General features: G+C 42.5%; 1 protein-coding gene across 4 annotated transcripts in view; it reads right to left on the bottom strand.

The window, feature by feature from the left end:
- The window catches only part of LOC128890478 (uncharacterized), a 493,055-nt gene that overhangs the window by 323,304 nt on the left and 146,472 nt on the right, over positions 1-23,279 (bottom strand). For all 4 annotated transcript variants that reach the window (XR_008460622.1, XM_054149003.1, XM_054149005.1 and 1 more), the window contains exon 2: positions 1,753-1,837. Coding sequence is in view for 3 of the 4 variants with exons in the window: in XM_054149003.1 (XP_054004978.1) it covers positions 1,753-1,768 (16 nt within the window). In the remaining variant the exon portion in view is untranslated. The remainder of the gene's footprint in view (positions 1-1,752; positions 1,838-23,279) is intronic.

Raw genomic sequence — 23,279 nt, 5'->3', positions numbered from 1 at the left:
TGTTTACTTAGATGCATGGAGAATGTTTTATAGAGTTGAAAGTGTATTTCACAAAGGGGATGTTTATTTTAATACATGAGGAACTTGTTGAATCGCGAAGAGGCAGATGTGGTCCAAGCCAAGGGACAATCATTAAAATTTCTATTAAAAAGGTATCGTGATAAAATCGCCAGCATCATGCAATGTATATTAATGAAGGTTCATGGCGAACGGATTAAAATTACTAATTACAGGTACGAAATTATTCAAATAAAATATCGTGCCTCACATAAGCACTCTATCTTCACGTATGCATTTTCTCTTACAAATTTCAGATTTCCCAATTTTTGTCAAGGGATCGTATTAGCAGCTGCAACGGCAAAAAAAAAATATCATTAGCTCCGAACGTCCCGTAATATTAGAAGGCAGTTATTTAAATCCCGAAATAACTCTCGTTTCGCATCGATTAATCTACACGGCTCCCCGGAATTACAGAACGCGCATTCGGAAATTCGTAACGCGCGAAAAACCTCTTGAATTTTACATTTCGAACCATTGACTACGCAAACAGAAGCTGCGCATTCATATTTTAATACATTACGCGAACACGTTTCAATACGCCGGCACCGTCACGAACTCGTTTCGTTCAAACTCCTCCGCCGCTAATAAATACGTGATAATCGTTTAATCATGCGTGGACGAATTATTAACGAGTATTGTAGCATTAATTTCACGCGATCCGTAAAACCGTCTAGTAGACAAACAAACAGCGGTATCCAGCGAGTCATAAAGAACGCTCGATCGTTTTGTATCGTTATCGACCCTAATCTGCGTGGGGAGGATTCGATACAGGGTGGCGCAACAGTTTTCACCTTGTTTCCGAAATTGTATGATGTGAATGGAAATGGGGCTTTGAAATGGTCTTTATTATAGAGGAATGGATAATAGTTGAACTAATGTTTGTGATTTTATTCTGACGTTTTTATGTGTAGACAGCTACGCTGCATGCAAAATTAACACAAATGAAATGAAGGCTATTTAAAATTTGTCAACTCTTAAGATAGGAGTTAGAGTAAAGAATTTATTATTATTTAAGTAGATACTTGGACTCAATAATTATTTGTACCTTGTCATTTCTCAAATGTGACAGTTCCTTTTGCTGACACTTTTTGTTGTCACTATCTATTTCAATTTCAATAATTTAACAGTAACCCTAAAGAACGATTCGAAATCAACCGAAATTGGCTCGACCAGTCTCAGTGTTGAACGGATTCCTCGTTATCCTGATTCGAGGAGGGAAAAAACGACAATAGTTAACTGGACCGCCCTGTATAGACGTCTGCGGATAGAAGGAATCGGACACGTCTGCGTCGAGTCGTTTCTCCTCGTTAAGGGATTCCGTAGGTGGAGGAGAAGGTGGAGCTGGCGTGCGGATTGCGGAAGCAGTCGCGAGCGTTTTCGCGCTTCGCAGCCGCAGAGCACTTCGGAGTTGCCATTCGGAGCACGTAGATAGCTAACCTAACTTGTTTAGCGGTTTTAGCGGTATTTGATTAGTTGAGTGAATTTCCGAACTGTTTCAGACCGCTCGCGCTGGCTTCGGGATCCGTTGGAGATCGGACGGCGACAAACCTTCGGCGAATTTTCCGCGTATACACTGTCTACGTGTTGTGTGTGTATAGCGCGGCGTATCAACGCCGCATTCCGACGGATTGAACGAGGGAAACGGTGAAGCCCGATCGGGAAGTGGCGACGAAACAAAATGAAACCGCTTACCTTGAGAGTAGTTCATGTCCTTCTTTCATGTACCTCGATAACTACTCCTGGCCGGAGTCGCGATCACACGAATACACACTGTCACCTGCAAACAAATTCACCTGTGTTAAACGTGCCGGAATTCGGGGATTGATTAAGGGAGAGGACCAAGTCGTACCACCAAAGGGACTGGGAAGTCAGGTTGCTTCGAGTGGAATCTTCTTTGAGAATTATTTGGAAGGAAACGGTTGCATGTACTGGCTTTTCTTCCTATGCAATTTATATATACATGTATTTTATAGACTCAGAAAATTCGTTTTAAATTATAGATATACGATATAAAAAGTTTTACCAGTTATGATTACATAATAAAATATATCACATTTTTTAAAAGACAGATTATTAGAACTTTCTGAGAGAAAAAATAAAATTTGACCACGTTTCGATTTTTCTATATTTGAGCCTCCACAGATAGCTAGAAAATGTTGTTATTGTATATTAAATTGTGTGACTGGTTGTCTAAATGGAATACTTATGAAATGCAACACGTCTGAACACAGTATAATTGGAAATACAATTCAATATAGCAATTACATCAGTAACCTGCGATATATTAAACCTGTATTCATATAATAATCAAATATTTACTTTCATCTTTAAGTGGTCATCTTCCAAAATGGAAACCACTGCTGTGTCCTTGATAATCCATCCCGTATCAACCTATCCTTGGCCATATCGAATGGCTTTCGTAAGTGCTACTTTTCTCCTCTTACTTCACCGTTTGCCAGGAGCTCCCCATTATGTCCTCGTGTCTTAGGACGACGTACGTTATCCGATTATTTCGGTCAGCGTTCTCTGTCGCGACAACTTCGATTACCGCCGGTCCCAATCGTATTTTCCTAAGTGGTATTTGCTAAGACAACTTCGTCCACTTTCTTCTAATTGTCTTTCCATGCGTCATTCTTCTTAAACGCGAAACTCCCAACAAAGGGACGAATGTCTACCAGCGAGTATGTACTAATCAACCGTTTCGCAATCCGAACGAGTGCTGTTAGGAGCTGAGCAATCGCTTACCGCGAAATCCAGATCTCCTTTTCAGGACATGATGAATTCCTGCACCTAGAGTGTTTCAATCACTTGATATTTCATTTTAACGATGTTAAATTATGCGAATCTACAATTTATTAGATAAATTGTTCCTCATAAATAAAATGACGTATGAAAAAAATAATTTCGTACCTGTTGGAACCAAAATTGAAGTTATATTTTAATATATAAAAGGCAATATTGCTTAGTATTGTTTCAACGTTTCACCGTCTGTGGTGGAATTTACATAACAATATATAGTATGTTTATAATATAAATACAAAGGCTGCTTTTACAGTCTACTTTCGATAGATGCACGCGTATCGATCGTATTCGCGCACTGGCACTATAGGAACGATACACAAAAACTAAAAATAACGACACACTCGTACAAGACCACCTCTATTGCATAAAATCGCTAATTTGCTCGGAGCCACTCATGTTGCACAACAAATCGGGCATTAACGTTCGCAGATACCTGTTACTAACGTAATTACGTAACGCCACTCAGTTTTAGCTCCAGGCGGTCTACCGAGCAATATCGCGCTTAGGTACGGAATTTTTAACTTAATTAGAAAATGTACAGTTTCAGCTTACTTATTTAACGATAACGGTACCGAAATAAAAAGCACACGGCCAACTTACCGCCGCCTGTACCGGAATCTGTAACGCAATTATTGAGAATACCAAACGAACGTTACAACCGGCACGTAACGAATAAAGTAGCCCGATACGTACGGTTATTAAAGGCAGCGAAGCAATTCGTTTCATAATTTGCTAATTAGCTCGCCAGATGGACACGTCGTTTGCGGTGGTATTGGTTCAGTTAGCCAATAAGTCCTCGTATATTGCCACCGCTAAGGGGGTTTAACGGGTCTGCGTAACCACCCTAGTGGGTACTTCGATTTTCCAATCGGCATTACCCGCCCAGACGTACAGCTGAAGAGGAAGACGAAGAATTAGTGGGTTGGGGTGTACCCAGGTCGAGCAACAGCTGATCGATAGTGGCCAGAATCGAGCTACGTGTTAACGACCGCTTATTTATTTATTTCGCTTCTTTACTGCACACGTTGTTCACAAAGTGAGCGTGGTGAAGAATAGAAAGAAAAATTCGCTGGCAATGTATACTATTTTTATTTTAAAATTTAAAAAAATGAATGTATCAGTAAAATGTTTTAAAATGTCTTCTAATTACGATTTCTTTAGTTTATGATACTTCTAATTGTTTATATGAAGACAGCATTAGGTCACAGAGACTAGTCAAAGAAAGTGAAAGTTTCAATATTTGACAAAAAAACTTTTAATTTTTGTATATAATTTACTCGGGAAACAAGCGTGTTATACGTCGAAACGAGTCGTATTTTAATTAAGTTTCCATCGTTCCGCAAGGCATAATTATTTTAATTACTTTACTATAAACGTTGCCGTGGAACGTATTAATAAAAATTTCATTAGCTTTGATTAATTACATAGAATCGCCCATTTTTAATTATGGAAATTTGCCCGCAATAGGCGCAACTGCATGAACAATACACGAACGGGCTCGACTTGCATAACGCATTAAAATAATTAAACCTTTCCTTCTGAATTATGTGCGTGGAAATGAAACTTCTGCTTGGTAAATTAACTTTGTTACATTTAATAATTTCAAAACTTTCTATTATCAAATGGTAAATACGTCGAGTATAGGAATTGAGCTTCAAACACGGCGGAGGTTATTTTTACTACTGAAAAAGAATGCGAGTAATTAAAGTAAATATACCGGAAGCATCGTGTGACGTTGTCAGTCTGGATATGCTTCTATGCTTCGTGGAGTAGAAACGTTTTTAATTGAAGTCTGTACGATTTCAAACTGATTACTTTTTCGAAACGAATGTACTTTTCAGTCGTAGCAAAGTAAATTTTATTTAAATAATACATAAGATTCATTACCAGCGCCCTCAACAACTCCCAAGTACCAAGTTTCATGAAAACCGAATAACGTTCCACATTTTGTTTCGCTAAATTGGATTCGTTAATCCAAAATTTAGAAATTCAAAATGGCAGGTCCAATATAGAAGATCAAAATGCGAGAAGTGATTCGATTTGTACGAAACTTGGTACACAGGGGTTTTTGGAGTCGCCGATTCCATACGTTTCCGAACCACTCTAATCGTTTAACGTGACTTTTAAGTATGACTACGACTTTCAGACCTGCTCCATTCAGTCTCATCCCCAAAAGGCTTCAACAAAACCAAACCGTATTCGACGTCGCTTGGGCGCTACGTTTCTTATCGCCAACGGTCAGAATATACAGGCACGATAAATTTCCGTATGCCAGGGGGCATGAATCGATCAATTTCCATGAACCGTTGCGAGAGAGTACGATCCCAGAAGCTGTTCGGCGGACGCGGGGGTAGGGCCTTTCAAAATGAATTCACGAAAGGCGGATACGATTCTTCAGGCTGGGAGCCTGTTCGCGGCAATATGGGCGAATAAGGTCCGGCCATTTGCAGGATAAAAGGTTCGAGAAGGTCGGCCGACGGTACGTTAGGTATGTAGGCAACCCGCGCGGACTATCCCGAGCGGGTGAAGCGGAATCGCGGCGGTGGGATGGTCACGGAGCGCGGGAAAAATTGAATTATCATAACGAAATTGCGTCCGAATATTTCGTTCGGTTCTATTGAATGCCAACGAGTAGATGAGAAGGCACCGATGGGTTCTCGGATATCGCCCGCGGGCACCAGTCCAAGAGACTTTCATCGGAAATTTTAAGAGTCCGCCTCGGACCCGAGCAAGGCGCAAGCGTGTAGGTTCGTACGTGCGTAAGCGTCTAGCTGGAACGAAATTGAAGAGAGAAAAGAAGAATCGGCCGGAGCACCGCTCTTTGAACCCTTTCGAGCTGCGAGTTGCTCCTTGAATTGCTCTTCTATGGGGGCTGCAATAAGGCTGCAGGGGTGAAAGGCGAAAGGTGAAAACTGAAAAGGCAACCCGGGATTCAATTGTCACGAATCCTCGTTAAATTCACCTTCTTTTCTTCCCTCCTAGACCGAGTTAGTTATCCTTTATGGCGGAACTTTAACCGACCCGATTCGTCGCGTAATTCTGTCGGGGGTTATTTTGCACTACTCGCGTGTACCATTGTTCGTTTAGTGGAGCAATCGTTCTCCTGAAAGTATATGGGGATTGCGTGAGAGTGGGTGCAAATTAGTTCGTTGAGGATTTGTGAACAGGGTTCAATACTCACACCTGAGGGCCTCGTAACACTTTGCTTGAGAAGGTTAATATATCTTCGGCCAATAATGTGTCAAAATTAATAGATTACATTTTTTTTGCTTTTAAAAAATATTTACCTCTGTAAATATCTGATTTAAATTTTGGACCTATCGCCGTAGTTATGGTAGACACTTGAACGACGTTTCAAATTTAATCGTTTCAAAGGGTGACTCTCGGTTCTTCTTAAATAAAGAAACAAAGCAGTGTAGGTTCTCTTGGAAATCCCTTTATTATGAATCGTTTTTCGCGTGGCACGTTCGAAATTTGTATAGTACTCCGGGACATCTAATACGCGGCTTGGATGCGCATATCGATATGTCGCTTAATTTTAACGACGTTGGAAGCGTATATAATGTAAACTCAATACCTTCCAACATGCATGGTGGTAAGCGCCATACGATCCGATCCTGGATACTGGCATCAAATCCCCGACATGGCCATTATACGCTCATTTCAGGTTAATACTTGGCTGATGTTGGTGCATTGACCTAACGACCAACACTGTCGGACATTAAAGTTGAGCACCGCTGAGCTCTATCGTGCTGGCCGCATTGTCTGCCCTTATTTGCGGAGTTGGCGGGCAAATTATCCTGAGGATTTCGCCGGGGATATTGACAATGTCGAGCATCCAGAGAAAGCGAGAAGAAATGTTTGCTTACGCTCAGACAACGATGGGAGATTTCAACTCGGTTTCCAGCACACATGGAAATTGTTCTAATTCTCCGCTCGCATTATCGACTTATCCCGCGTATCGTGTTTCAGCTTTGGGTAAACATAATCGATAGTATTCTGGTATTCAAAGCCTGGATTCGACGCGGCTTAGGAATACTTCCAGACCGAATCAACTCTGTGCAATTGCAGACATGAAGTCGCGTGGAAAAACTATTCAAATGCTCAATTTGATAATGAATGCTGGTAGAGTGATTCGGTTAATCATAAATTAGTTAAAAGTACAAGGAGAGACACTTTAATGGAATTCTCTGGTTTAAAAATTCTCTGGTTTAAAAAAAAAACGCACAGTGCTCGTTTATGAAACTATCCGAATAATAATCCCTAACATATTGCACCTCCTAACCTCTGAAGAGGTCGTCATTTTCCGCAAACTACAACTGGCCAAAAATCTCAAAAGGGTCAGTCGATAGTGTCAATCAAGTGATAAGCTAAAAATCCTCTGCTCACGTGTTAATTAATAAACTTGTCAATTACACGAAGTTTCTCCCCTTCCCTGCGGTTCGTCCCCACTGAAATCAAAGTTTCCAGAAAATTACACACCGTCGATCGTCCGTCAAAGGGACGTACGTTCCCTTTTATGCTCGCGTCTTCCGTAGCCGAAGAAACGCCGAGTGTCGAAAGTTGCTAGGAACTTTTCACCGAAGTCCGAAAACGCGTCGCATCCGGCGGCGAAAAAGAGGCAAAACGCGTGGGAGAGGAGCAGGAAAAGTACAGCGGGAGTTTCTCATGAGTGAAAGAAACCGGGGGGAGAGTTTAAAGGCTGTCTCGCGAGTCGTTCGGGATTCCCCCGTTTGAAACTCGGTCCTTTCCCAATAGAGGAGTAACTACGGCTCCTGTAGAATTCCCAGCCGCCCCTAGTCGAGCCTACGTCTTCAGCGGTGCTCTTCGTAAGTGCAATTTAATTTCAACCGTCCTTGTCTCGGCTTTGGTCACGGTCGATTGAGACAGTGCTTCCCAAGCTTTCCTCTTTGCAAACCACTTTCTAATCAGTCATCTCTCATTCTAATAAAATGTTTGTTAGTGATAAAGATGGTATTTGCCTTCTGTAAATATTTAAGTAGTGGAAACCTAAGCGATAGCTCTCAGACGCGTCGACGTCAAATCCTCTAAGGAATCAACGCGCCCTAATATTTATTAAAAATTGGTGCAACCTTGCATAATTCCACGAATGCTACCAAAATCGATTTTCCTCCACCCGTCACCCTTTTCAGTACAGTTCTGTTGAGTCTGACTCGACATAGGACAGCAAAGGGTTAATTCTTACCTTTCCTAAATGAATATCCCTCGTACTTCAGTGACGTGACGGTCATCGCGTAAAAGGGTCAACAACCTATCCTAAAATTCAAATTCAATCCTCTCAATAATTTGCAATTTAATTTCAACGGGTTCCTGTTTTCGTCTACGACCGCAGGTCGTCCAAAGGGCTGACGCTTTATTAGCGGTAACCAGCGCGTTGGTCCGCACATGTGCATTCGTGAGTCACTGCCGCCGCGAAAGGCGACCGCATCGTTAAGTAACCGCGAGATGCCGTATGTAGGGACGAACGTCGTAAAACTGCGAATGTGTGGGTGGTGTACAGAGACGCGCGAACAGGCTGGACACCCTTTACGATTTCGGGGGTGTACCCGTTGCATGGAATACATCAGAGCGCGCCCTTTATGTCGCATATGTCGGAATGAGTCAGGCGGAAGTAATGGAGATGGTTTTCATGGGAGATCTAGTGCGGCGCGGATTACGACCAACAATTAACCTATTAGGCGAACCATTTGTCGAATAAGTAGGAGGACTCGGTGTACAGCGAGGGACAATGTCATTTTTCAAGGGAAATGTTTCACTATATTTATAGCGAAGTATCACAAATAAATGATCGAATTTCTTAAAATTGTCTTGAAGGGATCCCTAACATGGTTTCATTATAAAACCGTTTATAATTAGTTTGCCTCAGAAATGAAACTCCTGTCCTCTTCTTTCTCCTTTTTAACCGTCAAAGAGATAATTAGATGTCCCGTTTCTCAGTTACCACTCCATATTACTAATGGGAGCAGAAGACAGATGGCACCTTGTATTTCCTAGAATTATTACATCCTACCAGGAAGCTACTTTGTCACGCGATTACAAAGACATATTCAAACGAACAAGCACACCTTTCATACGGCACCAGATTAATTTTATTCAAGCAGGAAACGTCCAATTACCCAACGTACCTGAATATCTTATCATTATTCTCCATAGTTGTACGAAGTGCATTTTACCTAAGACATCGCGCACAATGATTTCGCAATGTCATTATCGTAAGTCGCGTTTCGTGTATTTCAATGTATATTCCACCCCTCGGAGATAAGCGGTCCTCTCACACTGACATAAAAAAAAAGGGATTTTCAATCTCGAATATGAAACGAGAATTTCATTTCCCTCTGCCGGGCGAGGAAGCTGACGTAAGCGGTGGATTCTTGACGATAGAAATTAAAAGCGCTCCGTTGATCCCATTAATCTTGAGATGATAAAACGATTAGCGATCCTAATGGAAAGAGATATTGAGGAAACGGAGAGAGCGCCGTTCGAGAGCCGAACAGATGAAAAGTTTTCAAGGAGCGGCTCGGAGGATCGCGGAATGCCTGCGAAATAATAGTATTTCGTCGTAAATTAAAAACGCTTGGCGAATAAAAAGGACTGGAAATCTCCTATTCGGCGAACGGTGTACATCCATTGACGCTGGATTGCTTAAAATAATGAGCAGCAGAGGCACGTAAACAAATCTGGAAGTGCATGTATTTTTATATCATTATTTCCTGGTCCAACTTTCGTATTTCGAGGGTTGATTAATAACACAAGAAATGTAAAATTTATTTCTACAATTTCTTTATCAAAAACCCAACTTCCGAATTAATTGTAATATTTTTAGTTATCTAGCAGAAATTTCTATATTTAGATCATACAACCGTCACGAGCACGCGTACACTTATAAATATTGAAAAATTTAAATCGCCTGCTTTCAGTCACTGGAATTTATCAACGGCATTTGCGAGGTCTATGACAAGTCATCCTAAATGCACGATCGCGTATGGGCTAAAATTATACCGTCACACTGCGCTCCAATTTATGATTGCAGGGTATCCTTAACCGATTGGGATAGGTTTTCGGAAATTATTGGGGCTTGCCGCGGATGCAGTTTTATTATCTCATCGCGTTAGGGGCGCACGGCTGTACCGAAAGGCACACCTGATTAAGAATGCACCCTCCCAACGATATCCGTGACCCCATGGTTAGGGTTGGTGACATTAATAGCGACTACCGTCCAAGACCCGTCCCCCGAAGCGTCTTATATTTAATTCAACGCCACCACTAATTCACTCCAGGCGCATATTCAATCATTTCGAGGTATACGTCCCGCTGTAACGTCTTTATTCTCGCTCATGTCCATTTTGGGGAATATTAGATCGAGCCGGGGAGCAGTTGGTAATATCAGTTTCGACCAACGTTCTTATCGAATTAGGAAACTGTGTCAAGGAAACGTCTACTTTCGGTTGTCCTTCCTCGTTTCAGGAATACCACGTATGTACCTATTGGTTGTAAGAGGGTTGCTGAAATAACCTGTGTCCAAAGCAAAAGGTTATTAAATTGTTTCTCGAATCATGGTATGTAAAATTATACCTTCATTCAAACGCAACGTTTGGACCACAATCATAAGACATCAAGTACAAACTTGTTATTATTGTACTTCAAGTGCAAATAGATTATTTGAATACCAACGAGGGGAATGTAATAGAAGGAATGCAATTAGAAAGAATAAATTTAAATTCCTTACTTTCGTAGCTTCCTACCAACTAATTAAATATCACACGTTGAACTTTTATTTCCATTAATTCTTCTCACACATCCAACCCATCTACAACCCTCGAACCAACATCGATCAATGAAAAAGCAAGCGTCGAGTAATTCCCAATGTTTGGTTTGACGTTTCACAAAAATCAGCGACGCGACTCGTTAGTTGATCAAAGCGAGATATCCTGGAAACGCTCGAATCGAATGGAACACGCCGCCTTAATGATGGAACAGCCCATCGTCGGCGATGCACCGTCAAATTCTGTAAGTGCCGCGTCCACCTTTGCGGACAAACGTTGTTGCAAGTGGTGGGAGATGCGAGTAAGGATCAATAGCTGAAGGCTGAAATTGTGTAGCGATCGGAGCCAATCGGTACCCGTAGCGGACGCGTCCCGTTACCAGGGGAGTTTCAACTTCGAAATTCGATTTTGCGTGGGAGCCTTTTTTCAATCAGCGTTATCGGCCAGTTGCCAACCCTATCCTAAAGGGGGAGTAACAAGGCATAGCACCCGGAAAGAACAGGACGATGTAGAGGGGGACAGAGGAAACGAGACAGGATCACCGTATAAAACCGAGTAACGTTGAGCCTGCTCCTATCCGTTGGTTTTCTTTGAGGTCTGGAAACGCCGAGCGGCTCCGCGGAAGAGCTGCTGAACCTTCGAGACTTTAAGTCTCGGCACGTCGCCGATGAATGGCCTGACGAGACTCCGCGAGACTTTGTGAGACAATCGCTGGGGAAATCTGGGGAGGCGCTGATCTACCCTTCGTCCTCATCTGGCCTCATCCCTCGTCTCTTCGGAGACGTCTTTCGACGTACTCTTACGCTCTGTCCTGCCCTATTTCGCTTTGAGGGACGGCACTCTTCGTCCCTCGGTCTCGCGTGCGTCGGCTCGGTGACGTTTAATCCTACGAACGACTCGCGATTAAATTTTCCGCCCCTCGCGCTGAGAACTGTCTTGGGTCAGCGGCCCGTGAAAACGCGGCGACCCTTCCGCGAAAATTATGACCTTGGCACTCTGTCGAAACGCGACGCTCTTCTCACTCCTCTTCTTCCTATTGTCTGATACATCACCCGATCATCATTGAATCTGACGAAGAATGATGCAGGGTGGGGTAGTAACTATTAGCACCTCAGATTTATTCGACACTATAAGACAGGAGTAAACAAACGATGAGCTTTTGTAATATTCTCTATCGCTTTCATACATTGCAAACACGAGGGTACCCGTGATCAGTCAACAATGTGTCAAGTATTACACGGTACTACGGTACTACACTATCATGCTCAAAAACATTTCTACTCGCAATTCTCGACTCCATTTCGCAAAGCAGTCGCTTACTTTCCTCGAGCTATAAAATGCCCCCCATTTTAGGGGCGCTGAGGCAGCGATCATTGTATTGAGAAGAAGACCATCGTTATTTCGCGCGTGTTTCACATCCTTTGATTGTTGAACCTTCGCCGTGGACGTGCAGGGCCGCTTTGAATTAAACCAGGAAAATTTGCCGACCTGACCAGAACCCGTCGTTCCCGACGTATTAATTAGAAGCTCGCCCTTAAAGCACCTGCGCGGTCTGGCCTTAAAGTACCGCGCCGCGGTCTGGCGAATTCAGTGCTCGGATTTCACGTAGCCAGACTGGAGTTTAGTACACCGTGGGGGTAATTATTCAACCGGCATCTCCCGTGGCAAGGGAGAGTCACGCGAGGGTACAAGGGGGTGGCGCGGTGGGGAGAGCACACGATGAAGAGAGGGTTTCTGAGCGCGTCATCCATCACTCCGGTAACGTACGCATGTATTTCGTGAACGGCCCCACAAGTAATTGGGCAAGCGTGGAGGAATCGTTTCCTACGATGAGCGGTATAACAGAGATTTCGAGGATATTTGTGCAACAGCCTTGTGAATAATAGAATCGAGCTCGTTCAGACGCAACTCTTCGCTCGGTGAGCTCGAGCTAGGTTGGTTGTTGACATTGTAGGGTTGTAGAAATTTTGGGTTCCTTGGAGAAATTGTTCGTGATGTTTGATGGAATTCAGGTCTGGTGGTTGAGAAAAATAGAAGTTCGTAGTTCCATTGCATGGTATAAAAAGAGTTTATAGGATTCCTAGAGTAAATCAAAGTAGGTAAGTGAAATAAGGAAATTATACCAAATGAAGTGTAGCCTAAAGAAGAAAAATTTGCACAGTATTAAAGCTTCAATATTATTATATTTATTTGTAAATTATACTTTGTATGTCATACATGTTTTCCAAGCCTTATGAATACATAAAATACACCGTTTAAAAATAAAATATGAAGCAATACCAAAATCAGCAGGATACAGAAATATTTAAAACCAGTTAGCATATCGTTCATAATCTATATATCGAGATTCGTGTGAGTAACAGTCGATTGCATGTAACGCTTAAAGTTATTTAGGTGTGTTTAATTCGTTGAAAATTTCGCTTCGCGAAGCCATTTTCGGTAATGCAAGTCACGGAATAATTTCTCAGTACAAGGAAATAACCCACCGAACCCTTCCAATTAAACGAGATAACTTGATATTACCCGATCCGAGGTAACCTAAACTGCACGCTTGAACGAGATTGCGAAAGTTTTCATGGAAAGTAACGTTCATCCATAAATCGCTTTTGGCCGTGACTTTGTATGGTTTTCCCATGCGCTAGTCTCTTTGGAGAAGAAAAATTGAAGCGATACCACAGAGTACGGCGTAAAAGAATTCTAATCTTCGATCGTTCGTTTAATTTTATTTGATTTGCAGAGGCATTAGGGAAATTTTGTGCTGTCGTAAACTTTTTTCTTGGTACCCTTACTTTATTTCTTTTGTGAAATTTTACCCTGCTTTTCCAGTGAAATTTATTAACTTTTCACCACGAGAATCTACAAACTCGATACACGCGCACAAAGTGAAGATTCACGTCGGATGCGTTGTGTAATTGAAAATCCATGATGAAACGATCGCAAACCATCGGCAAATACGCCATCATGCATAAGAAGGGACGTAACGAGGCACCTGTAACAAGGTTAAGCCGTGAGCTCGCGGCGTGCTAATTTCCATCGTGGATTTAATGGCACTTAAAAGCGCCGTTAGATTAAACGACGAGTGAAATCTAATCAACTTCATCGTCGTGCTCGCTCACCGTGTCGGTGACCTGTTAATTTCTTACTTCGGAACAGCCAAGGACGAAGAAAAAGCCGACTTGGAAAATAGAAAGGATTATGAGACAAAGCACCCCGCCAAGAAAGAAAACAGAGACACTGAAAATATCGGGAATCAAACGCCTGAAAGATCAACTACCAGACGATTCTGTGAGATAACAGAATTTTTTGCAGATAATGAGCTCTACATTAAAGTATCGTATTACTAGTGCAAGCAATTTATCGAAACTTAAACGTTTCAGGTTTGTAACACTAGGAAGAATTGTTTTAAAATTGAGCAGCTTGAAAACAACAGTGATACAACTTGAAGTACAGTAATACAAGACAGTTTAACCATTTGACACCACTAATGAACTAGCACTCTGCTAAAAATCCAACAAAGTGGCTTTCAATAATGCGGCTTGATATTTGAAGGTCGCTGGCAGGATAGACATAATTATTGTCATAACTATCAGCACCAGTGACAGCATAAAAGCTAAGAGAATTTCAATTGAAAAGGTAAGAATTACCAGATATGAAATTGCAAGGGGTGGTAAGACAAATCGTTGACGTCGGCTGCGAAGCAGATTCCGGTGGCGCACGCCTACGCTTTGCTCGCTACGATTTTTATTGGTCCGCTGGCGTGTCGTTAGTATTCCTCGCTATGCGGAACCAGCGTCGGGGGAGGCGGTGAACAAAGAAGCAATGAGAGAAACCAGGTGGGGTAGGGGGTTGGAGCGTGGCGAAAGTCGTTACATTGGCGTTCAGCGCGACAACGCGCCACGTCGTTCCAATTTATAAAGCTGCCTGCGAAATTAAGAACCTGTAAATCTGCGATTCCGAATTAGTATTCCGTCTGACGACCAGTCGCGTCTCCGTGCGCCTGGAAATCGGCGTTTTGGATGGCGTCGTGCAGCCGCCATCGGGACAAAAGGGGAAACACTGTTGGGAACGGCCAGATGGAATATAGGATGATTCCGAGATAAACTGGAAGTGTATAGAAGGTACAAGAAATTTTTAATATTATTTGTATCATTTCTTTTATTTTGTTTTTTAACAACATAATATGTTACATAACGTTAAATACAATAACAATGTTCTGTATTCAACCTCCAAAACACTTCAAACACAATATTACCAGTGTTGCACTGCCTCCAATTAAATATGTTGTTATCGGAACGAAGAAAAATACGTCGATCCGTGAACGATATTAATTATACCAATAACGTCAAGTGGAAACGATGACGGTCGAGCATTCGCGCAGCAAGGGACGATCATAATCGCATAAGAATCTACCGATCGTTCTGCTTTTAATACAAACGCTTCACACCGACGCGGCGCGTAACACAATTCACTAATTAATGGTAATTATTAATCGTACGCTGTTGGTATTACAAACTACGCCATTTATTGACTTGAATGTCGATTCGATTGATCCAATAATGCACCCCTGTCGGATACGTGTCCTGGCGATAGTTAATTGAACGATAATTTCGATTTGATCAAACGACTAGACATTAATTTCCACGGTCTGTTAAATTTCATTTGTTAAGAACGCGCTACACAATGCGCAGTTAAACCCTTGAATGGGAAATTTCGTTCTAATCAAATCGTTCTTGTAATTCGATATTCATAGAACGAGTTATCGATTCTACGTAACTTTCTGCCATTACGACTTTCAGTTTCTATCACATTCGAATAATAGGATCTTCGTGTTTCTAACACATTTAATTTTGTTTTCGATAAACGTCGTAGCGAAATTATTTTTATTAAATTAATTCTAGTTAATTTAAGCAACAGAAATTCCGTTGTTGCGTCTTCCTGCGATATAACGATCTCTACCTCGAAGCGTTGCGCAAGAAGCATTTTCTGCGAAAGCACGCGAGGAAGGACATTGGACGCTTGAGTGACGACTAAGACGACGGAAGAAGATACCTTTGAGTTAGGTCCAAAGATTCTTGGTTAAGTTTACACGCAGGCCAACCGCAGTGTCAGGTTAGAATCCTTGGCAAATGGACAGCTAGTCAAGATGCGCGCAAGTGGATGCAGTGGAAGAACGAGTTGGAAAATAAACGCTATCTTTCGGGTGTCTCAAAACGTTTGGTCAACCTGTGTTGCATATTTTTATTAGAAATAGAATCCACTTTTATTAGCTATTACCATCTCCATATTCTTGATGATTCATGAAATTAACAGGAAATGCAAACCAAATACCAAACCAAATTGGAATTGTGGAGTGTAATTGTTTGAGCAAATATACTTAGGTCACCCTGAAACTCATCTCTAGTTAAAAGTTATTAGATTTCTTCAATACTTGATAATGTTACAACAGTTAATTCCAATATCGATATCCCATCCCTAGTAGAGTATTACTTCATTTCACTGTTGACACACAAACTCAATTAGAGTGCTAAATCTATTTCTATATTGACATTCAAACTCTATAGAGCTACCAGTGTATATTTAACTCGACGTCGAAGCTCTAGCAGAATACCTGTGCGCACTCCATACTGGTATTCAAACTGTACCAGTTCATTTCTGTATCGACATCCAATCTGTAGCAGGCTGGCAGTTCATTTCTATATCGTCATTCAAACTGTGATAGAATGGAAATTTATTTCTATATCGACAATCCAACTCTAGTAGAGTACCCGTGTCGATATTCAAACTCTAAGTATCAGTTCGGAATCTAGAATAGTGAGAGTTCACTTCGACATCAACACTGATCTATAGCACTATCAACTCCATTTCTATGGTGACATTGATCCATTGTATAGCGTCAAGTCCATTTTTATATCGAAATTTATTTACAGTAGAGTGTCAATTGTATTTTGTGCGAATACTCAAGTATTATTTTCTCTCTATGTCATCACTCAATCTTTGGTATGGTATTGGTTAATTTTAATATTGTCATTCAAGCTGTAATAATTAAAATAGTAGTTGATTTCTATGTCCATCTTTAACTGCATTATTATATTTCCAATCATTGCATCGCTGTCTTCATTTTCATTTGTTATCAGTCATACTTTCAACTAAATATTTCTAATTCTTCAGAGTATGAGTCAAGAATCATAATATAAATTTAAATTTACTTTCATCTATCCAAAACTGCGAAGTATGACGAGACAGTCACTTTTGGAGTGATCCACCTTTCTTTGTTTTCCCTTTTGAATACTTGAAGCTCAAATCTTGTTTATACTTTAATAATTTTAAACAAGAACACCAAGGTATCCAAGCAACAGTCATCCAAGAACTGTCCTCGAACAGTCCAACAGTCCATCCTTCAAGTTGAATAGTGTCCTACGGTACCGTATGTATGAAGACGTTAAGCGTGGCGATTTTCTCTTAGCGCACGTTCCCCAGACACGATCTTCTCGTTGCATCCCAGCTATTTCCGACTTGCAAAGCGTGAAACGAGCTGGACCTGCCGATCGTTCGTAGCGGTTTCTAAATCGAAGCGATCCGTGCGTAGGCGCGCTAACTGCCCTCGTTATCGCCTATCGAAGAGGCAGTTCTTGTCTCTAACTGCAGCAAACTGGTTTTCCCTATCCTCCTCTGGTTCCCCCCTTCCCCCCTTCCATTCTTTTTGTTCTGTCTCGTACACGGAAGCGTTTTCCTCGAAATGTTTTCATTCATCGAGAGTCATAGACACGGTCCATTGTAACACTTTCTGGGTCAGGACCAAACGAGTTCGCGTAACTCTGTGAATAATGAAACGCGCTCGATCGACTATTGGACGAAGTTGACGCATCGGCAATTGTACGGTTAATGTATACCGTACATAACGGGGTAGCAACCCCTGTGCGTTCGAGAGAAATGGAATTATTTATACCGCGAAGTTGAGTCGACGAGTTGCGCGCATAGGCGTCCGAATGTGCTCGGTCGATCCACTGGAGTTTTTATTCCGCGTTTCGTTCACGTGTAGAGGCGATGAAAAAAGGTGGACGTTCCGGTTTTAGTCGACAGTTAGGAAACTATGGATTTACTCGAGTAAAAGTAAGTCAAAAGTGTGGGAGAATATTTTTACATGGTAGGCTTCGTATTTGGGAAAATTGATTTTTGGCTTTAGCATGCTTTAATCACCTGTAAAGCATATTTAATCAAGATTTAAGTTCAAATTTTAAATTTCAGACGTATCTCACCATCATATCTTGTAAATCATGTCTAAATGGCTTCCCTATTGATGATCGACCATCGGAAGTCAAAGACCTGACGTCAACACGCAATCACTCGCGATGTTAACACTGGAGTAAGGTCCACTATAAACAAAATCGATGGCTCGTCGATCTGGATCAACGGATAACGTCAACTCAGTTCCAGCTGTCAGCGTTGTCAAAGAACAGTTAACATGTTGACTATGAATTTTGAAACTGCGCGCCGCGAACCGCTCGGTCCGTTGAATTCGTCAGCGGGACCGGACAGAAATTCGTGTTCACCGTAGTGTAGACAGGAGTTCACGAAACGACCAAATTTGCATTCTTGACCGCAAATAGCGGCAGAGGGGACAGCACAGAGATGGCGGCACGACGGTGCAAGGAGACGAAGCTAAACTGGCACAAACGAGCTAATTTGCTCTCGTTAGTGTGACTGCGTACATCGTCCTCGTTATGAGCGGCGCCGTGTTAATTACACTTACACGTTGTCCGAACAGGGAGATAATGCATCCGGTCATCCAAGGCACCCTCCGGTATGTGTACCTGCAGAAGAGGAATGGAAACGGTGGAACACACTCGAAGAATACCCACGAACAATCCTCTCGTTTCGACTCACTTACCAGCTCGAATTTAAAATGGCCGTTCGCCATTCGAATCGAACATCAGATATACATGGATAAACTTTACATATATATGTATATATAATGAAAAATTTATTTGGAAACCTATCAAACCTATCACTTAATTTAGACAAATTCCTTCAGTAAGCACAGAGGGTATGAATATTTATGGGACCGACTGAATATTATTCTCACCAGCAAAGAATCTGATACATGAGATGATTGGAAAAATAGTACCAATATAACCACATAAAATATCATAGACTGCAAAGTCCAAGGAGAAATAAAATCCACTTCCTGTATCCCACAATTGCTCGATTTTCCATAAATCAGAGATACACCTATCCAGGCGACGAAGCTGCGAGCACCTGGACGTAGTCAGCGTTCCTCGCGGCAACGAGGCTGGCGCAATAAAATCACAGACAGGTTGTCTACGCGACGAAGGAGGAGAGGAGGAGGAGAGGCATAAAAGTAAAGCGGCACCGTTGAAAGCAATAACAAGATGACAAAGTGCACCGGAATACTATCGAAGGAACGAAATAATAAATTGTAGGAAACCGTAAGACGATAAGGCGATATATCGAGGAGAACGGCGTGTCGTTCACCGAAGGTGACCGTGCGCAGGAGGTGCGAAGAGGGAACGGAAAAGGGGAGAAGCAGTGGAAGAGTTGCTGATGAGGTAGCCATCGCGCAGAAACGCTGCGTGGCGTGTGTGTATGTGTGCACGTGTACGGGCGTGTATGTGTGGAAATAGCCAGCGACGCGCCAGATGCTGCCTGCAGCCGATGGAAATGTAAAACTGTGACAACTCCCGGAATAAAGTGGCTGAATAAAATACAACTAAATCCCCCGCCGGTTGCCTACACGACAACCGTGGAACTCCGCGCGAGCTAAGGGGGTTGAGACACGCTGCAACGTCGGGACTACCACACGTTACCACCGAGAGCCGTTCTTATATGAGATAAAGCGTCGAAGAGAATTTATCCACGAACGTAACAGCAAACCTCGCGCGAACATCTGCATCGCGATTCGCTACCGAGCAGTTTCCACTCCAAGCTTGTTTCGACACGTCCCTGGAACTCTTCTTTTCTTTTTTTAAATGGAAGAATATGTCAAAGAACATCAGTCCAATTTTATCTTGTTCTTCAGTGGGTGGTATGTGTATTTACAGCTATGAATTTTCATTATTACAGTCAAAGAAGAACAAATCTTAAATGTTATAAAGAGTGCAAAGGGTTAATTTTTAGTTTTTAAGAAAGACTTATTTAAATTAGATTTACCCTTGCTAAAAGTTACCTATAAAAGGAGGCCACATATTTCGACACAAAATTCTCTCGTTAATGAAATAACTAGCTCGAATTTCTCACTGGTGGAAAATCGTTTCGCGCGGCTGGAAGTCAAAGTCAAAAAAGCGAAACAGATCGTTAGAGTTAGCTGCTACTTAGCGACGGAAAATGTGCATCATGCACGAAAGGGGATTGCTCTGGGAGACGAACAATGTTACACTGCCTAGTACTTTCCTCTTTCTCCCTGTATCTCGGCAGTTCCCCTCCTCGTTATATATCCCTTCTATTCCTTCCTTTGTCATGAAATATTGCGGTTGCTAAATGGATTCATCAGCATTACCACGTCAGTCAGCTCAACCCTTGCGGTGGTTCACCCTTTTCATCCTTGCATCAGACTTCTCTCATCTTCGTCAATACACTTCATCTGGTGCATGTATGCCTCGCACACTATAGCGTCAAGGATTAACGCGTGACGCGCTAAAAATTGTTAACATTCTGACTGGGTTCGTCTAAAAAATATTTCAAGAATTCATATTGTAAAAGATTTTTCCAAAAAGGACTTGAGGATTTTGCTTTTCCATGACAAAGCATTTTCTTTATTATTAGAAATGGTTGTAAGAAGAAATAAATACTCTCCTACTTCGTGTCTACAAGAAGATGGCTCCAATATAGAATCGTAGTGTTAAATATTGACAAGGTACATAAGTAGCTAGAAGTCTTAAATACTTTTACCGAACTTTAAAGTAGAGATTTTAAGGCGCCAATCAGGCTCACTTTCCTTCGCTTATCCACCTTCTCGTTGACGCATATTACACTGCATTCAATCTACCCTTGCGTCACGTCTGACGAATGTAACATGGCGACTCATACCAAAGCTCCACACTTTTAAAAACCGGTGGGAATAATCACATGACAGTTACAGAAGGAATCACCGGTGACACTTGGCCAGTATTATCTACATACCAACACCAACATCGAGTTTCAACTGCAAGTTACTATAACTTCCTCATTTGCCGTCAAATTCGAATTTTAAAGCCCGCCGTTTCCCTCCGCTGTGCCCCCATCTCTTCGTGGAAGCAGCTCCTGTCCAACGCGAAGGAATTAAACGGAACAGCAATTTCAGCTCGGATCCACCGGCGATATTTATTGCGCGGCGCAGGTACGCGCTCGGGGCGCAATATGGCACGCGTACGTTGTATGGTGTGTCGCCGTCATTTATTACACTTTTAACGGTCGGCCGTGTTTCGGCGTGGCCGGTCATCGTTTTTCCGGTTCGAGGAGCCCGCGAAAGAGGTAAACGCGCATGGCTGTCAGCGGGCTCGCGCTCCCGTGGACGCGAACGGCTCACAATTAAATGTCTCGTTAACCAATGCCAACCCGCGCGACTTTGTCCCGCGGGACAATGCCATTCGTACCCGGTCTTGCGTGGTCCGTGCGTTGGAATCCTTCAAAGATGCGGGAACGGAGGGGGGAGGAGAAAAAAGCGGGAACGCAAGCTTTTGCTCGAAGGCAGCGAACCCGGCGCGCTGCGTATGCACGCGCGTTGCATGCAAATTATACGCCGACGGGACCCGTTGCAGAAACAGGATCTCGTTTGGAGACCAGCTCGTTCGCGTCGGGTTAAATTCCTTTTCAGAGCGCGCTCGCAGGTGCCATAATTTGTTGCATGCGCGGCAGGGAAATCTGAATAGACGACAAGGTCAATGTTGGCCGCGACATTGTTGAACGAACGTGGTTGTCATGTTGTGTAAAGAGTGCTCGCAGCATGGGTCTTTTGGGGATGACGCTGCAAGTGAGGTCTGTCGTTTAGGTCGAATGCCCTTATTTGTGCACATGAAGAAAGACCAGTTTTCCTCGAAAACTGCACTATTAGGACTTTTTATTTTTATTTTTTCCATGCTAATTTTAGTCCAAGTTAACCCTAGAAGTTGAATTATATTAGTATCAGAAAAAAAAAATAGTTCAGGTCTTATCAACTCGATTATGTAGTGTTTCAGCAAACGAAATCGATTTGTTAGAGAGGTAAAACATCGTATCTTAGTCTAGTGATACTTTCGTCATCGATATTTACTAGGATTGAAGAATAACTATTACGATCAACCGAAATAGTCTTCTTTACAGATAACTGTTACGAGGATCCATCGTGGAGAAAAATCGTTCAGTTACTTAACAATATTTTGAGCGAAATAATAACGATTATCCTAGTTATGAATATTATCCCACTACTTTTATTTTCCGAATACCAGTTAGGGAGATGAGCACTTTTCCGAGGCAGGCGGTAATCATGAAATGTTCGTAGGCTGAATTCTCCGGCACCCAATCGGATTACATTGCGCCAGTATATTAGCCGTATCCCCTGTAACGGGTGGCCGTGCGCGGAGCCCAGTAAATATTACAATTAGCCCGTTCGGTAACGATGTAACTCGTTTACGCGGCGGTTCCCCTAGTCGCGCATAATAGCCAGTATGGCGCGACACTGCGATCCCGAACAACGCGGATCGAGTCCCATGGCGACGCACGGACCGCCGTATTACACACGGCGAGCATTACGGAGCAATCGTCCGGTGGTCGAATCGAGTGACTCCCGATTCCCAATGCGCACTCCATACAGCCACGTCAGCCCAATTTTGTCGGAAAATACGCGTCGTTATGCGAGCGAACGGTAACTCGAGCTCCCGGACGCTGATGCGCCTATCGCGGCGTTAATTAATAAATGGGGATTCGATTTGCCGGGGGGATAATTGAGGAATTAACAATGCTCGATCGACCAATCGTTAGCTGCTCGACTTGGAACAAGCTGTTCATCTCACGCGCGCCGCAAGACATCGCTGCCACCGGTGCAGTGGTGTGCAAAAACCTTAGATCCAGAGAATTATTATAGGATAGGAAAAGGTAAGAAAATTGGTTAAAAATAAAAAAGTGGAGCTAGGAAAGGAGGTTCAATTATTAATTTAAGAGGTGGGGGGGGGGGGTGAAGAATTAAATTTTAAGGAATATGTAGAATAGAATTGAAAACGAAATTGAGGACAAGACAAGAGACTTGACATATTGAATCTTTTAGTAACAGAGGAAGTAGTAATAGAGTTGAAAGAAAGTTAATCCAATATCGATACTTTTACTTTTCAGAACCCACCGAGTATCGGCATCTTTCTAACCCAAAATGGCGGCGTTCCCACACTAGTACTAAGCGCGATCTCGTGTCGAGGTCGCAAATCACTTCTGGCTACATTGCGCTTTACTTAACACCTCGAAGACATCATCGTATACCAGTCTAGTTTCCATCGGTACAGGAACGACCGGTTCGAGTCCGTCTCCCAGTGATGCGTGCTTGTAGAATGCAAAAGGTCGATGCCTGGACCGTGTGCTTAGCAGCAACGCCAGCACGTGTCGGTTCCTATCCGAGCGTACCTCGTGTTCCACGGTTCTCTTTGTTTTCGCTTGTTCCATTTGAGATCACTC

The sequence above is a fragment of the Hylaeus anthracinus genome, unplaced genomic scaffold (genome assembly GCF_026225885.1).
Source record: "Hylaeus anthracinus isolate JK02 unplaced genomic scaffold, UHH_iyHylAnth1.0_haploid 12000, whole genome shotgun sequence".
NCBI lineage: Eukaryota > Metazoa > Arthropoda > Insecta > Hymenoptera > Colletidae > Hylaeus > Hylaeus anthracinus.
This window is presented reverse-complemented; position numbering and strand designations above follow the sequence as displayed.